Source organism: Belonocnema kinseyi, chromosome 4 (genome assembly GCF_010883055.1).
Source record: "Belonocnema kinseyi isolate 2016_QV_RU_SX_M_011 chromosome 4, B_treatae_v1, whole genome shotgun sequence".
Lineage (NCBI taxonomy): Eukaryota > Metazoa > Arthropoda > Insecta > Hymenoptera > Cynipidae > Belonocnema > Belonocnema kinseyi.
The window spans coordinates 64938930-64952620 of record NC_046660.1 but is presented as its reverse complement, the minus strand read 5'-3'; the positions used below and the strand labels follow the sequence as shown (position 1 = coordinate 64952620).

At 31.9% G+C, this 13691-nt stretch overlaps 1 protein-coding gene across 2 annotated transcripts in view; it reads left to right on the top strand.

Moving 5' to 3' along the window:
- LOC117172149 (unconventional myosin-XV) overlaps positions 1-13691 on the top strand; it is a 169953-nt gene that overhangs the window by 26687 nt on the left and 129575 nt on the right. For both annotated transcript variants that reach the window (XM_033359949.1, XM_033359950.1), the window contains exon 2: positions 246-333. In XM_033359949.1, the coding sequence (XP_033215840.1) occupies positions 313-333 (21 nt within the window). In that variant the 5' untranslated portion in view covers positions 246-312. The remainder of the gene's footprint in view (positions 1-245; positions 334-13691) is intronic.

The following is a 13691-nucleotide window of genomic DNA, read 5'->3' as shown; positions in this document are numbered from 1 at the left end:
AAAAAAATTCAAAATTATCTAAATATAATTTTTTTTTTAACATAAAAATGACTAAAAAACTGATTAGAGAAAAGGCGCTACCGTTAGAGGAAATTTTCGTTCAATATTCACGAGATTCCCATATGACATAGAAAGTTTTTAATAAAAAATGAAGTCTCTAGTTTTTTCGTAATTTATTGTAATTTATTTGTTCATTTAAAATCGAAACTTCATGCCAGCCATATTAATTGACTTTATTTTTTCAGGAAAAAGCAGAGAAGAGGCAAAATGAAGTTCATTTCTTGTCAGAGAGGGATCTAAGGGTATTTCAGGATGTATACCGTGTGGCAGAAGGTAAGAATAAAATATGGTCTACCTCTTATTTACTTATCGGGTTTCAACAGAATTTTTGTTATTTAAAAGGAAATTTTGAATCGACAATACCTAGCTGTTTAAAAAACAAAAAAATAACGAAAATCAAGTAACTAAAGTCTATATAGCTTTACACAATAAAGATTAAATTATATTCAGGTTCCTCAGGAGGCAATGAAAAACAGATCTTTTATTTGTCCGCTTTAAAACGAGACTTGATCAAACCCGTGACATTCATGAATCAAATTTGATTGATGTTTTTCACAAAGCATATTATTATAAGATGATCGAATGAAACTCTTCAAAATCCTAATATTTTATTTCCAACCTAAAACGTTTAATTTTTCACAAAAAAATAAGAATTTTGTACCAAAAAGAGACCACTTTTCAGATAAAATGATGAATGTTTAATTACAAAAGTTAAATCATTTTTAACAAAGTAGTTCCAATTTAAAACAAGTAGATGCATTTTTCACACAAAAAAACGAATTCTAAACAAAATATTTCAATTTTTATCTAAAGAGGTAAATCTTCAAACAAGATAGGTTTTTCAGTCAAGAAATAATAAACAATTGCAATCAGATTGTTGAATTTTGAAGAAAAAATACGACTTTTCTACAATACAGTTTAGGAGGCGATGAAAAAGAGATCTGGCATTTGTCCTCTTTGGAACGATACTTGATCAAGCCCATGTCAGTCATGAATCAAGTTACTAGAAATAAAGGATGGACCTTTTCCATAAAGCATATTATTATAAACTCTTCAAATTCATAAAATTTTATTTTCAACCAAAAAACAATTTATTTTCCACCAAAAAGACGAATTTTCAACCAATGAGATGAATTTTCAATTAAAATGATAAATCTCTAATCCAAAAAATAAAGGAATTTTTAAAAAAGCAGTTCAACTTTAAATCAAGTGGATTCATTTTTAAAAAAAAAATAATAATAATTCTCAACAAGATAGTTTAATTTTTAAACTGAAGAGGTCATTTCTTCAACCAAGAAAGGTCTTTTAGTCAATTATTAATAAAAAGTTGCAACCAGGTTGTTGAATTTTGAAGAAAAAAATACGACTTTTCTATAATACAGTTTCGGAGGCGATAAACAAGATATCTGACTGAATCTGATCTGATTTGAATTTGTCCTCTTTGGAACGAGACTTGATCAAACACATGTCAGTCATGAATCAAGTTACTAGAAATAAAGGATCAACCTTTTCCATAAAGCATATTACTATAAGATGATGAAATAAAACTCTTTAAATTCATAAAATTTTATTTTCAACAAAAAAAAAATTTATTTTCTACATTAAAGACGAATTTTCAACCAATGAGATGAATTTTCAATTAAAATGATAAATCTCTAATCCAAAAAATAAAGAAATTTTTAACAAAGTAATTCAACTTTAAATCAAGCAGATGAATTTTTCACAAAAAAAAACGGATCCTTAATAAAATAGTAAAATTTTTAACTAAAGAGGTAAATTTTCAACCAAGAAAGGTTTTTCAGTCAAGAAATAAGAAAAAATGCAACCAGATTGTTGAATAATCAAGCAAAAAATACGACTTTTTTACAATATAGAAAAAGAGATCTGTTATTTTTTTCCTATATGGAAGGAGACTTGTTCAACCTCATGTGAGCCATGAATCAAGTGAATAGAAATAAAGGATTGACCTTTTCCATAAAGCATATTTCCATAAGCATATATTAAATCATAAGGTGATGGAATCTAAAGAAACCAAGAAGCAACTACGCATGAATGGGCGCAACTTTGGCATTATATTGAACCCGTTGGTTGACACCAATCATCAAGCAAAAGCTAAATACCTTCGGCAAACTTTCACCGAAGGTTCATCATCAAGAGGTATTTGACCGATCAATGTACGACATTGCGATGCTGGGTGTCATTGATCGTTATCGCGTGTTTCGTATCGTCCAGATGTCACGTGGCAGTAAACAAGCATCCTGCGTCCAGGGATTTACCGAGGGATTTACAGAGCTGTAATGAAACGACGCTGGGAGTCAATGATCTGTGTGTACTTCGTAACTTGGACTTAACTAACATAAGTTCTTCACAAACACATTGATATAAGCCCTTGGCACGCACGAGGAATCGTATCGCCTTGCCGTCAACTTTCCAATGACTCTTGTGCGGCAATCACATTGCTTAGGCTCTATAACACTTTGGAGTTTAGATAGAACTTTAGAGTCTTGAGTTTAGAAGCAGCAACGTTGCCGATATTACACGCAGCGATATAACAAGCTGTGAGCGAATTCCTAGCGGGCACGCCGGCTTACGAGGAACGCGCACTGCCTCCACCAACATCATTCCATACCTCAAGAATCAAGAATGATATTAATCTCAAGTCGCTATGTGGTCTCGTGAAATAGAGTACGCTCCCTTTGCTTGAAATGGGATCAATGGAGCATAATCTTATTCTTTCGGACTCGAGAGATTTTGCTGTAGAGTTTCTTCAGGTATTTAAAAAAAATGGATTCCTGGACTTTTTGTAGAGAATTCAGCTCTATAGGGTTACTGCTGATCAGGGAAAACCTTTAAATCAGGCAAAAATCAGAGATTAAAAAAAATTGAGAAGTCTTGGAATTGCTGGTAGGTGCTTTTTAAATTATGTAACAGCTCAAGGACCAGGAAGGGGAAGAGAGATTTTGTTACGATTTGTAATTGTGATGGGGTCCTTCATTCATGTACTTAATTTTTAGAAATACACAAATGAAACAAATAACTAGCGGGAATTGTACAGAATATGAATTTAACTTTACGCGCCAATAAGAAACCTGCTGAGCGAAGAACAAATATAGCCAACAAAGATTTGGCAAATAAGGAATCTTTTCAGTTACAAATTTTATTAGTTGTTTGCAAATTCAACAACTTTGTTAAAAGTTCATCCTTTTTGGTCGAAAATTTAACTTTTTTGTAGAAAATACTCTTGTATCTTCAAATTCATATTTTGGTGTTAAAAATTTAACTGAAATATTTTTTTTTTAATGAAAATTTAAATATTTGTTTGAAATTTGGTCTTTTATTAAAAAATTTATTTATTTTAGTGCAAATTGCATCTTTTTAGATAAATATGTAACCATTCGGTTAAAAATTAAGCGATTTTGTTAAAAAGTTCTCCTTTTCGGTAGAAAATTCAAGGATTTCGTGGAAAATTTACTAGTTTACAATTCATATTTTGATCTTGAAAAGTCGATTCAAACCTTTTTTGGATGAAAGTTTAACTTTATTTAATTTCTCTTTTTTAAATTCATGATGGGGAATCATATTGACCCTCTTGTATTAAATAAGTTGGTGTGTCTTTACATGGGCTTTAGGGTCCAGTAATAAAAAACTTTGTTTCTTAATCAGACGTTTCGACTCATGTGGGAGTCCTCTCTTCAGTGATTTATTTCTTACCAATTGTGTAAGAAAATTATCACATCACTATTTCACTAATAACATTCATTGCCGAACACTGTAGATAAATTTAATTTAATTTTCCCTCGTTTTCTTGACAAGCACATCTTTTGTAACTACAGATATTTAATTATTATTAATGGACAGGAAAAATAAAAATTTAATCAGGGAAAAATGAGGGATTTTTTTTTTTAAATAAGTTTTTCGCTAACCCTGATATAATATTCTTGTTAGTAATTTATTTTCCTTTTAGTTATATTGAATTTTTTTGCAGTTACGCCCTCCTGAAGATTATATGTTCAGTTACAAACTTTATTATTTGTTTGAAAATTCAATAATTTTGTTAAAAATCATCCTTTTTGGTCGAAAATTCAATTATTTTGTAGAAAATAAGCTTGTCGCTTAAAATTCATATTATGGCGTTAAAAAGTCCACTAAAATTTCTTTTTTAATAAAAATTTAACTGTTTGGTTGAAAATTTGTCTTTTATTTAAAAACTCATATGATTTAATAGAAATTGCATCTTTTTATATAAATATGCAACCCTTCGGCTAAAAATTTAACGATTTTGTTAGAAAGTTCTCCTTTTCGGTAGAAAACTCAACAATTTCGTAGAAAATTTATTTGTTTAAAATTCATATTTTGGTGTTGAAAAATCGACGAACTCCTTTTTTGGATGAAAGTTCAACTTTTTCTTTTCAAATTTCTCTTTTTTAAATTCATGATTCACTCACTGACAAGAGTAACTAGGCACTGTAGTTATAAAAGATGTGTTTGTCAAGAAAACGAGAGAAAATTAAATTAAATTTATCTACACTGTGCGGCAACGAATGTTCTTGGTGCAATAGTAATGTGATGATTTTCTTACACAATTGCTAAGAAATAAATCACTGAAGATGAGTCCCACGAGTCGAAACGTCGGATTAAAAAACAAAGTTTTTTTATCACTGGACCCTAAAGCCCATGTAAAGAAACACCAACTTATGTCTCTTTTTTATTTAAAAATTCATCTGTTTTAGCAGAAGTTTCATCTTGCTTGGATGAAAAAAACAACTATTTGGTTGAATATTCAACAATTATGTTGAAAAGTCACACTTTTTGGTTAAAAATGCAACTGTTCTGTTGAAAATTCATCTTTCTGGGTTAAAAATTCAAGTATATTCGAGGAAAATGTATTTCCGGTTCGAAACTCGTATTTTTGTGTTGAAGAGTCAAACTAAAATCTTTTTTGGATGAAGATTCAAATTTAAAAAAAAATTTTGTCTGATTAAAAAATGCATCTGTTTTAGTAGAAATTTCATTCATCTTGGATAAAAATGCAACTGTTTGGTTTGAAATTAATCTTATTTTCTTGACGATTCAACTATTTTATTTGAACTACTTTGGTTGAAAGTTGAACTATTTTGTTCAAAACTGATCATTTTCAATTGAAAATTCAACTGCGTGGATAAAAGTGCACTACTTAGTTGAAATTAAAAAAAAATAAAGTTTGATCTCTGGTTAAAAATATAACTGTTTTGTTGAAAACAAATTATTTTGCTAAAAATTCACATTTTCTGGTTTTAAATTAAATATTTGTACATAATTTTCGTCTTTTGGCTTTAAGGTTTAACAATTTAGGTGAACTTTTTTTTCATGACTGAAAAATCTTTATTTTTTAAATATTGTCTTTTTGGCTCTAAAATTAATACTTTTTTGAATGAAATTTCATCTTTTTTGTTATAAATATCAACTATTATTCTTTTTTGTTAAGAATTCATCTTTTTATGTTGAAAGTTCAATTATTTTGTTAAAAATTTAATTATTTTATTGACAATTCAAGTATTTTTTGAAAAATTAATTTTTTATCGTAGAAGAGTCTGTTTCGTTTTATTAAAAACAAATAAATATATTTAAAAGTTTATTATTTTTATCTGATACAGGTATTTGAATGTTAATGGTCAAGGAAAATAAAAAATTGGTACAGGAAAAATCAGAGAATATTAAAAATTAAGTTTTCAACCTGCAAAGCATGTATTATCTTAAATATTAAAAATTTCCATTAGTTTCAAGTCCCATTTCCGTTACGTAATTTAAATACGGCTCCTAACCCTCAAGAATAATCAGGGCTTTCACACACTAACTTTTAGTCCTTTTAGTCACTTTTCTTTCAATAAATTAACCCATGGGTTTACCACTTTTAAATTCAGGTCTGCACCTGTTTTTGAATTTCAATGATTGAATGCTTTTTAAATCTCAAAGGGTATTTTGAAATATTCTACTAAATTTGCAGTTGATTTCAATAATTTGAAGTGAGTTCAAAGACTTTTAAAGGTGATAGGTTATGTTTCTAAATTCCAAGAAATTTTTCTGAGATTTAGAAAATGTGAAAGCATTTTTTAAATTAATTTACGATAATTTGAATTGATTTTAAGGGATGCTTAAAATGTTAGGGTACATCTTAAAATTCCAATTAATGTTCAAAACATTTCAAAAGTCGCAAGGGATTTCAAAAGACCTGAAAGAATTTGAAATGTTTTAGGGTATTTTAAAAAATTCCAAGGGATTTTCAGAGATTTAAAACATTTCATGGGATTTCAAAGGATTTAAAACATGGTAAGGAATTTCAAATGATTCTAAGGAATTTTTAATTTATTTAAACGAATTTGTAATATGTTAGATCATTTAAAAAGATTCCAAGGCATTTTCAAGATATTAAAAATATATCAAGGACTTTAAACGTCTTGGGTATTTTAAATATATTTTTAAGTAATTCTAGAGGATTTAAAAGATTTCAGGGCACTTTTTAAAATTACAAGGAATTATAAGAGCTTTAAAATGTTTTAAATGATCTGAAATATTTTAAGGTATTTTTAAAGATTCCAAGCATTTTTTAATAGCTACAATAATTTTAAGCTATTTAACAAAATTTTTAAGATTTGAGCATATTTGTAAAATTCCAAGGAATTTTCAAAAGCATTAAATAGATTTAAAGAATTGAAAAAGGTTTTAATGGATTCAAAATACATTACAGTATTTTAAAAAGAATTCCAATAAATTGAAATAATTACAAAGATTTCTTAACATTTTAGAGTATTTGCAAAAATTGTAAGAAAGTTTCAAAATATTTGAAAGGAAGTGAACTTCCTTACAATGTTTTTAATAGATTTCCAATAATTTAAAGTAATTGCAAAGGATTTTTAAGATTTTAGAGTGTTTTTAAACATTTCAATGAATTTTCAAGAGCCTTACAAAATTTCAAGAAATATAAAAATATTTTTAAGTATTTCAAACATTTTAGGGATTTTGTAATAGATGTGAATAATTTGAGGTTGTATGTTCGAAAATTCCAAGGAATTCTTTAGAACTTGAAAAAATTGTAAGGGATTTCAAAAGATTTTAAAGGGTGTGTAATGTCCTAATGTGTTTTAAATTGATTTTTAATCATTTGCAATTGATTCCAAACTAGTGAAAAGATTTTAATGAATCTAAAGGATTGTAAAGTTTTTAAGTAAATAAGTTCTAGGGATTTCAAAAGATTTTAAAGAATTGGAAATATTTTCTAGTATTTTAAAATATTCCGAGGCATTTTCAAGAACTCTGTAAAGTTTCAAAGAATTTCAAAGTATTACAAATTTTTCTAAAAATTTTAGAAGAATTTTTAATTGTTTTCAAATTATTAAAATTTGTTTAGAGTATTGTAAAAGATTTTAAGGCATTTTCGGGAGATTTAAACAAAATTTCAAGGGGTTTCGAATTATTTTATGATTTTAAGAGATTTGAACAAAATTTCATGTGGTTATAAAGAATCTTCTGGAATTTTTGAAGATATATTCAACGATTTTATAGGACCTATTAGGTTTTAAGATATTCACGAAGGTTCCAAGAGATTTTATCAGATTTTCGAAGATTTTAAATGCTCTCCAATTATTTTTATAACATTTCCAGGATTGCAGGAAAATATAAAATTGATTAGAATAATATTATAATGATCGAATAATATGTTTCAAAAAATTTATTTCTTTTAAGTTAGGGATTTCCTCGGGCTTCAAAGATTTGATGAGATTTTCAAATATATTTTGCAATTCATTTGAATTAATTTTGAATCAACCCTGAATTCTTTTGAATTTTTGAGTATATCTGTCCATGTAATTAAAATTTTAAAATCGTTAAAGCCATTCTGTTGAAACAGAATAATATATTGATAATAAATTGATTTAATATCGAAGGCTTTACATAATAATGAGGTCAGTAACACAATTCGAAAGTAAATAGTGCCTAGGTGATTCAACAATTCACCGCCCGTCTAGTTTAGTTCCTAGTTAGCAATCAGCTGACTATAAGAACTCCTATGTTAAAAACCTGCTGTCCATTATAATTCTTGCAAATTAATTAACACATAACATTTTGCCTTACGTCTTTTGTCAAATTAAATTATTCATCATCAACTTCTACAATTAAGACTTTCTCAGTTTATTTTCCTTGTTAGAAAAGCCAGTTTTAAACCTTCTCATAAATTCTGCAGCTCCAAATGCTAGATAATAACTAGATATTTTAGTTTTAAAATGTATCCTGTTATTTCTTCAAAACATGTATTGTTCTAAACTCTTTTTAAATTTTGCGACACATGACTCAAGGACGAATAACATTAAAAGTACGGGTCTGTAATTTAATTCGAAACTTCTGTCTTTTTATAACAATGAAGGACAAAAACATGCTTTATGACAAAGTAATAAAAATGGAAATGATCATATTTCACTTTGAAGCAAAAACAAGACAATATAAAATGTCTATCGGGTTTAAGAGAAAGTCATAAAAGCGTCGAAGATTGTATAAATCAATACCTATCGACCGTTCAATGAAAGTGAGCGTGAAAGATGCAAACTCTTTATGCTGATGCGTTTATGTTCTCTGCATCAACTTTTTAGCGCGCTTTTTACTCATAGTTTCTACAATACCCATAAAATTAAACATCAAAGTATCAAAGCGTTTTCTCTAAAACGAAAAGGAGACTTTAGAAAATCTAATTTTTCTCTGAAGATCTATAGAATTCTATACATGATTGGTTCGGGACATAATGGTGCTTTGAAATGCTAAAAGAAAAGGATAGTGCAAAGAAAGCTTAGAAGATCGTTCCAGTCGACGGGAGTGACTTTAATGATAATGAACCAATTGAAAGGTCCTAATTACCGATCGTGAAATCGCAATCGGCCATGGATTCCATTGACGATCTCCGGTTGAGAAGCCTCGTTAAAGTCATTTCCCGTTCTTCATAACGCAACCTGCACTATTCCTGTCTAGAATGCACTGCGCCTACATGCATGGGCCTATTTAGCGCGTAATTTATATAAGAAGAGGCACGCTTGGTTCCACCCCAAAGCACTTCGATTCACCGGCGCCTCCAAAGCGTGATTTTAAAAACCCTCAACAATCACAAAATCCTCATCAAGCCTTCAAGAAGTCTCATCAGAATGAACCACTTATCCTTACTCCTTGGAAACTTCTCACTTTCTTTCCGAACACCATCCACCCATCGATTATCCATATTTAATAAATCCACCGCTAATGCAGAAACATGGAAAAGCAACTATCTAATTAACACTAACTTTATATTAAAAGCATACGCCAATGTGCGGAGGCAGCAATTGTTGCGAAGAAAGAGTAGACCTGCAGTCTTACATCGAACATCTTCGAGTTTAGATCGGCCGTCTTTTATTACTTTATTCTCAATTTTGTGAGTTAGCTCCTTCGTGAAAGTTAAGTCAGTGTTTGTTCAAGCACAAGTGACCCTAGCTTTCTGGATAGTATTCATCAGGTGTTTCGTCTCTAGAACTCGATTGGATGAGACAATGTTTTTTGCGACCCGCTGATCCCGATAAAGTGTGAGAGTTCGGCCTCCTGACTTCCTTAGGAAGGTCCACGTAGATCTTAAAATGCACGACGTGATTCAACGACGACCTCGAGTCACCGATACCCGGTCGACTTTAAGTCGAACTAGTGCAGATCTACCTGTTGTGGTTCCAGTATCATAAATCAAGGAGATGATATACTGCATGTTAACAACCCTTCGGCCCCCGAAGACATTAAAAGACGAGGATTCTTGGCAGTGCATAAAGTTTAGTTAGGCTCCAGGTTATGAAGTACTGTCGACCTTCGGTACTTTCTAGCAAGAAATCCCATCTACGTGCGCCAAGATACAAATGCATGTCTCAAGAAACAAGACGTGGGTCGCGCCTCCGATGGACGTTTCTCTGCGATGCTTGCGCACTCAACCGAACTTAGATCCCTGGAAAAATCAGAACCAGCGCGGCGAATCGACCTCAAAGCAGAAAATCAATTTCACTTGAAAACCAGAACTTTCTACTTGAAGCCGTTACCCATCAGACGAGAGTTGCATAATTTAGGAACTCAAGTCGATTTCTGGAATTAAGTACTTGGATTGGGAACCTTTAAATATTTTATGCCAAAGATAGGATTTTAAGTCGGATTAATAGTTAGATTACTAGATCATTCAAAGAATTGGCTTTGATAACGTATTTAAAATAAGTAAAAGAACGAACGTGCAAATCCGATTTCAAATTAGAGCTTTGGGAATCTTCTCCAAGGAAAATTCCGCCTGTAAAAGTTGCCTCAAATTCTAAAAATGAGATCATCAAGAACTCGACCATCCGGTTCCCGAAAGGAGCTATCCCACTACTATGGTCCCCACTTGGAGACCCACTCAACAGCTTCCGATTCTCCGCAACCGATCCTCACCCAGGGACATACAATCTCCCGAAAAGAGATAATCAGAAGATGCTCAAAATCCGAAGAAGACTCCGTAGCCAAGTACAACGGATCCCTTCGAAGTCGCTGGAGACGTCCCTCTGAAATGCAAGAAAATACTCGTTCAGACCACAGCCAAGACTCATCATTCCGCCGACCCACGACCTTGCCCTCAGTACGTAAAAGACTAAGCAACGAAAGTTCCGGATATCCGAGAAGAGTATCAAGACAAGATATCATCAAGCGAAGATCCGGCCCCGATGATCTACACGAAGGATCTCAAAGAAGGAAAAGCTACAGTGGTATAGATAGTGAATTCCGGGAGCATCCTAGAACCTCGTTCGTGAAGAATGTTTCCGGATTTTCGAGATCGAGGATTTTAGCTAGAAGCAGAGAAATTCATAAAAATGCAGGAGCTGAAGATTCGAGATCTGTTTGCGATTTTGGAAACTCTCAAGTAGGGACTTTGTTACCCAGACCTTCGACCTTACCGAAGATTACACACTCGACTAAATCCTCAAGGTATAATGAAGATCGGAGTGTTGCTGGCTCGAACATGGAACTCGGGAAGAAGGAAGCTGGTATCTATGGTAGAATCAGACGCAGGAAGGCTTCGTTGCCAAACGTCTCTCGTGATCAGGATGTTTCGAGAAGAGGGTCAGTGAGATATGGCGATACGAAAAAACAAGTGAGTGGTTCCAAGGACAGCATCTCGACCTCGGAAATATCCTTCCAGAGGAAGACTTATAGATCAATTCGGGACCCTGTGAATGATCCAGTTTACAGGCCCAGGTCGTTACTGGACATGGAAGAGGTGGAGCGCCAGGGAGGCGTGATTTACGGAAGAGCGGCTTCCTCTAGAGAATTTCAAGGTCACGATGATGGGAGGGGAAGACGCGTCGACAACGAAAGGAGAAACCCAGACGACGTCTGCACTGTTCACAGGACAATGTCCCGAAGAAGGATCATCAGTAACGTCGAGGTTCGAGATCCTAAAACTGTAAACAGAGAAAAAGCGAGGAACTTTTTGGAACCGGAAAACGAAGATGAGATTCATTCACACACACTTCCTGGGACGTCTTACGACCTTGAAAGAATTAAGCGTCGTAGGTCTTTAATTCGAAAGGATAGTAACCCTCTAAAGGCAAATTCGAAGACGGAAAATCCGGATAGGTCTCGATGGTCAAAACCGACTGTTGGTGATCTCGAGGGTCGAACTTCCTTTCGTGAGTTTCCTGGTGGTAGTGGAGATGAGTCAGTGTCTAGGACTTTGCCAACTTATGTGAAAAAATCGAAGAATTCTTACATTCCCTTGCGAATTAATACGAGCAGCCAGAGCTCTGCAACATTGAAACTGACAAAAGAAAGAACTAATCAGGTGCGAAAATCGGTAGGTTCTCATGCGAGAACTTCCAGTGATGTGAATAGTGTGCGTTCGAATTCCCCGGGTATGTCTACCTCGATTTTCGCTTTTTGCACTGGAAAAAGAAAAGTTATGTCGCGGATACCGCCCAAGGTCAAGGATGGGTTTTACAGGAATGGAAGTCTGGAAAGGGTGCGCTGAATTTAAGTTGTTAAAAAATCTTAGTTGCTTGGAACGCGCATTGTTGACATTAATATCATGGAAATATTTGCTGATGGGGAAGGTATTAAATTTGCAGACGCAATCGAAAAAGAGAGATAATTAATTTGCATTTGAGTTTGTATGGGAGGACCGTTAAGAAGGTCGTCAAGTTTGATCGTAAAGTAGGGTTGGAAGCTGCTATAATTTCAATTAGTGTATCCGTTAAAGCATGTTTATTTTGTCGTAAAGGGATAGTTAGCAATTTACAGTGATTTCGACTCTAATATGCAATATTTCACCATGTCTTTCTGGAAAGATATTTGCTTGAGATGAAACTAAATGTTGTTGATTTATAGATACTACAACTTTTTAAGTGGTAGTTATTTTTTGTGCGAAAGTACTTGATCTACTGGAGGTAGAAGTTTTTGTTTAGTTAAGATAAGCACTTTCGAGATTGTAACTTTTAAGATTTCTGAATATTAGAAATTCAAAATTGATTTGCTTTCAAAAATTGAGTTGGTAAGTAGATTGTGAATTAATGATTATTGGGTAGTAACTGGGCCAGAAAATGACTGGGAATTTTTTTTTTTTCCTGTTCTCAAAAAACGTCCCTTTTTTGTTTGTTTTCGCTTAAATACGAACTGAATTGATGGTATCCAATAAGAAATCCAACTATTTTTTTGGGTTAAAAGTTCATTCTTTTTTATTGAAAGTTCAACCATTTTGGTAGAAAATTAATATGTAACGGTCATTTTCACTTGAAATGCAACTGTTTGCTTGTACATTTTTTTAATGCTACCCTTGTGGTTGAATTTAAATCATTATCGGTTAAAAATTTGACTATTTGGCTAAAAATCCGTTTTCCTTTGTGATTAATTTAAGTTTTACTATTCAGGTGTAAAGTGCAAGTATTTGGCAGAAAATATATTTTTTTAGCATTCAGCTATTTGGTAGAAAATTAATCTTTCTTCGTTGAAAATTATATTTTTTGTTACAAATTTAGCATTCAGGGTGATAATTCGATTTTCTTATTAAAAATTAATTTATTTGGCTTGACGGTTGAACTATTTGGTTGGTGAGTCATCCTTCTATGTTTAACATTCACCTTTCTTGGTTAAAAATAAACTTTTCTTGTTGAAAATTCATCTGTCTTCTAAAAAATTGGTCTTTTTCGGCTCGAAAATTTAACTATTTTGTAGATAATTCCTTTTCCTTTTATCCGAAGTTCAACTATTTCGTTGGGCGTGAAACGGTTGGATTGAAAATTTTTTTTAGCATTAAAATTTTTTGTTGAAAATTCATCAATCGTGGTTGAAAATTATATCTTTTTCCAAATTTTACCTTTCTTAGTTCGATAATTCAATTTTTTTTTAAAACTCGTCTTTTTGGCTTTAAAATGCAGTATTTGGTTAAAAATACAACTGTTTTTGTTTGAAGTTGAATCCTTTTTGTTTGAAAATTCTACCTTTAGCTTGAATAATTATCTATTTAGTTAGAAACTCAATTATTTTATTGAAGACTCAAATTTTTTCCAAACCATTCAAGTTTTTAACTTGAAAACTCAACTCTTTGTTAAAAATTCGCGTTTGGGTTAAAATTCGTCTATCTGGGA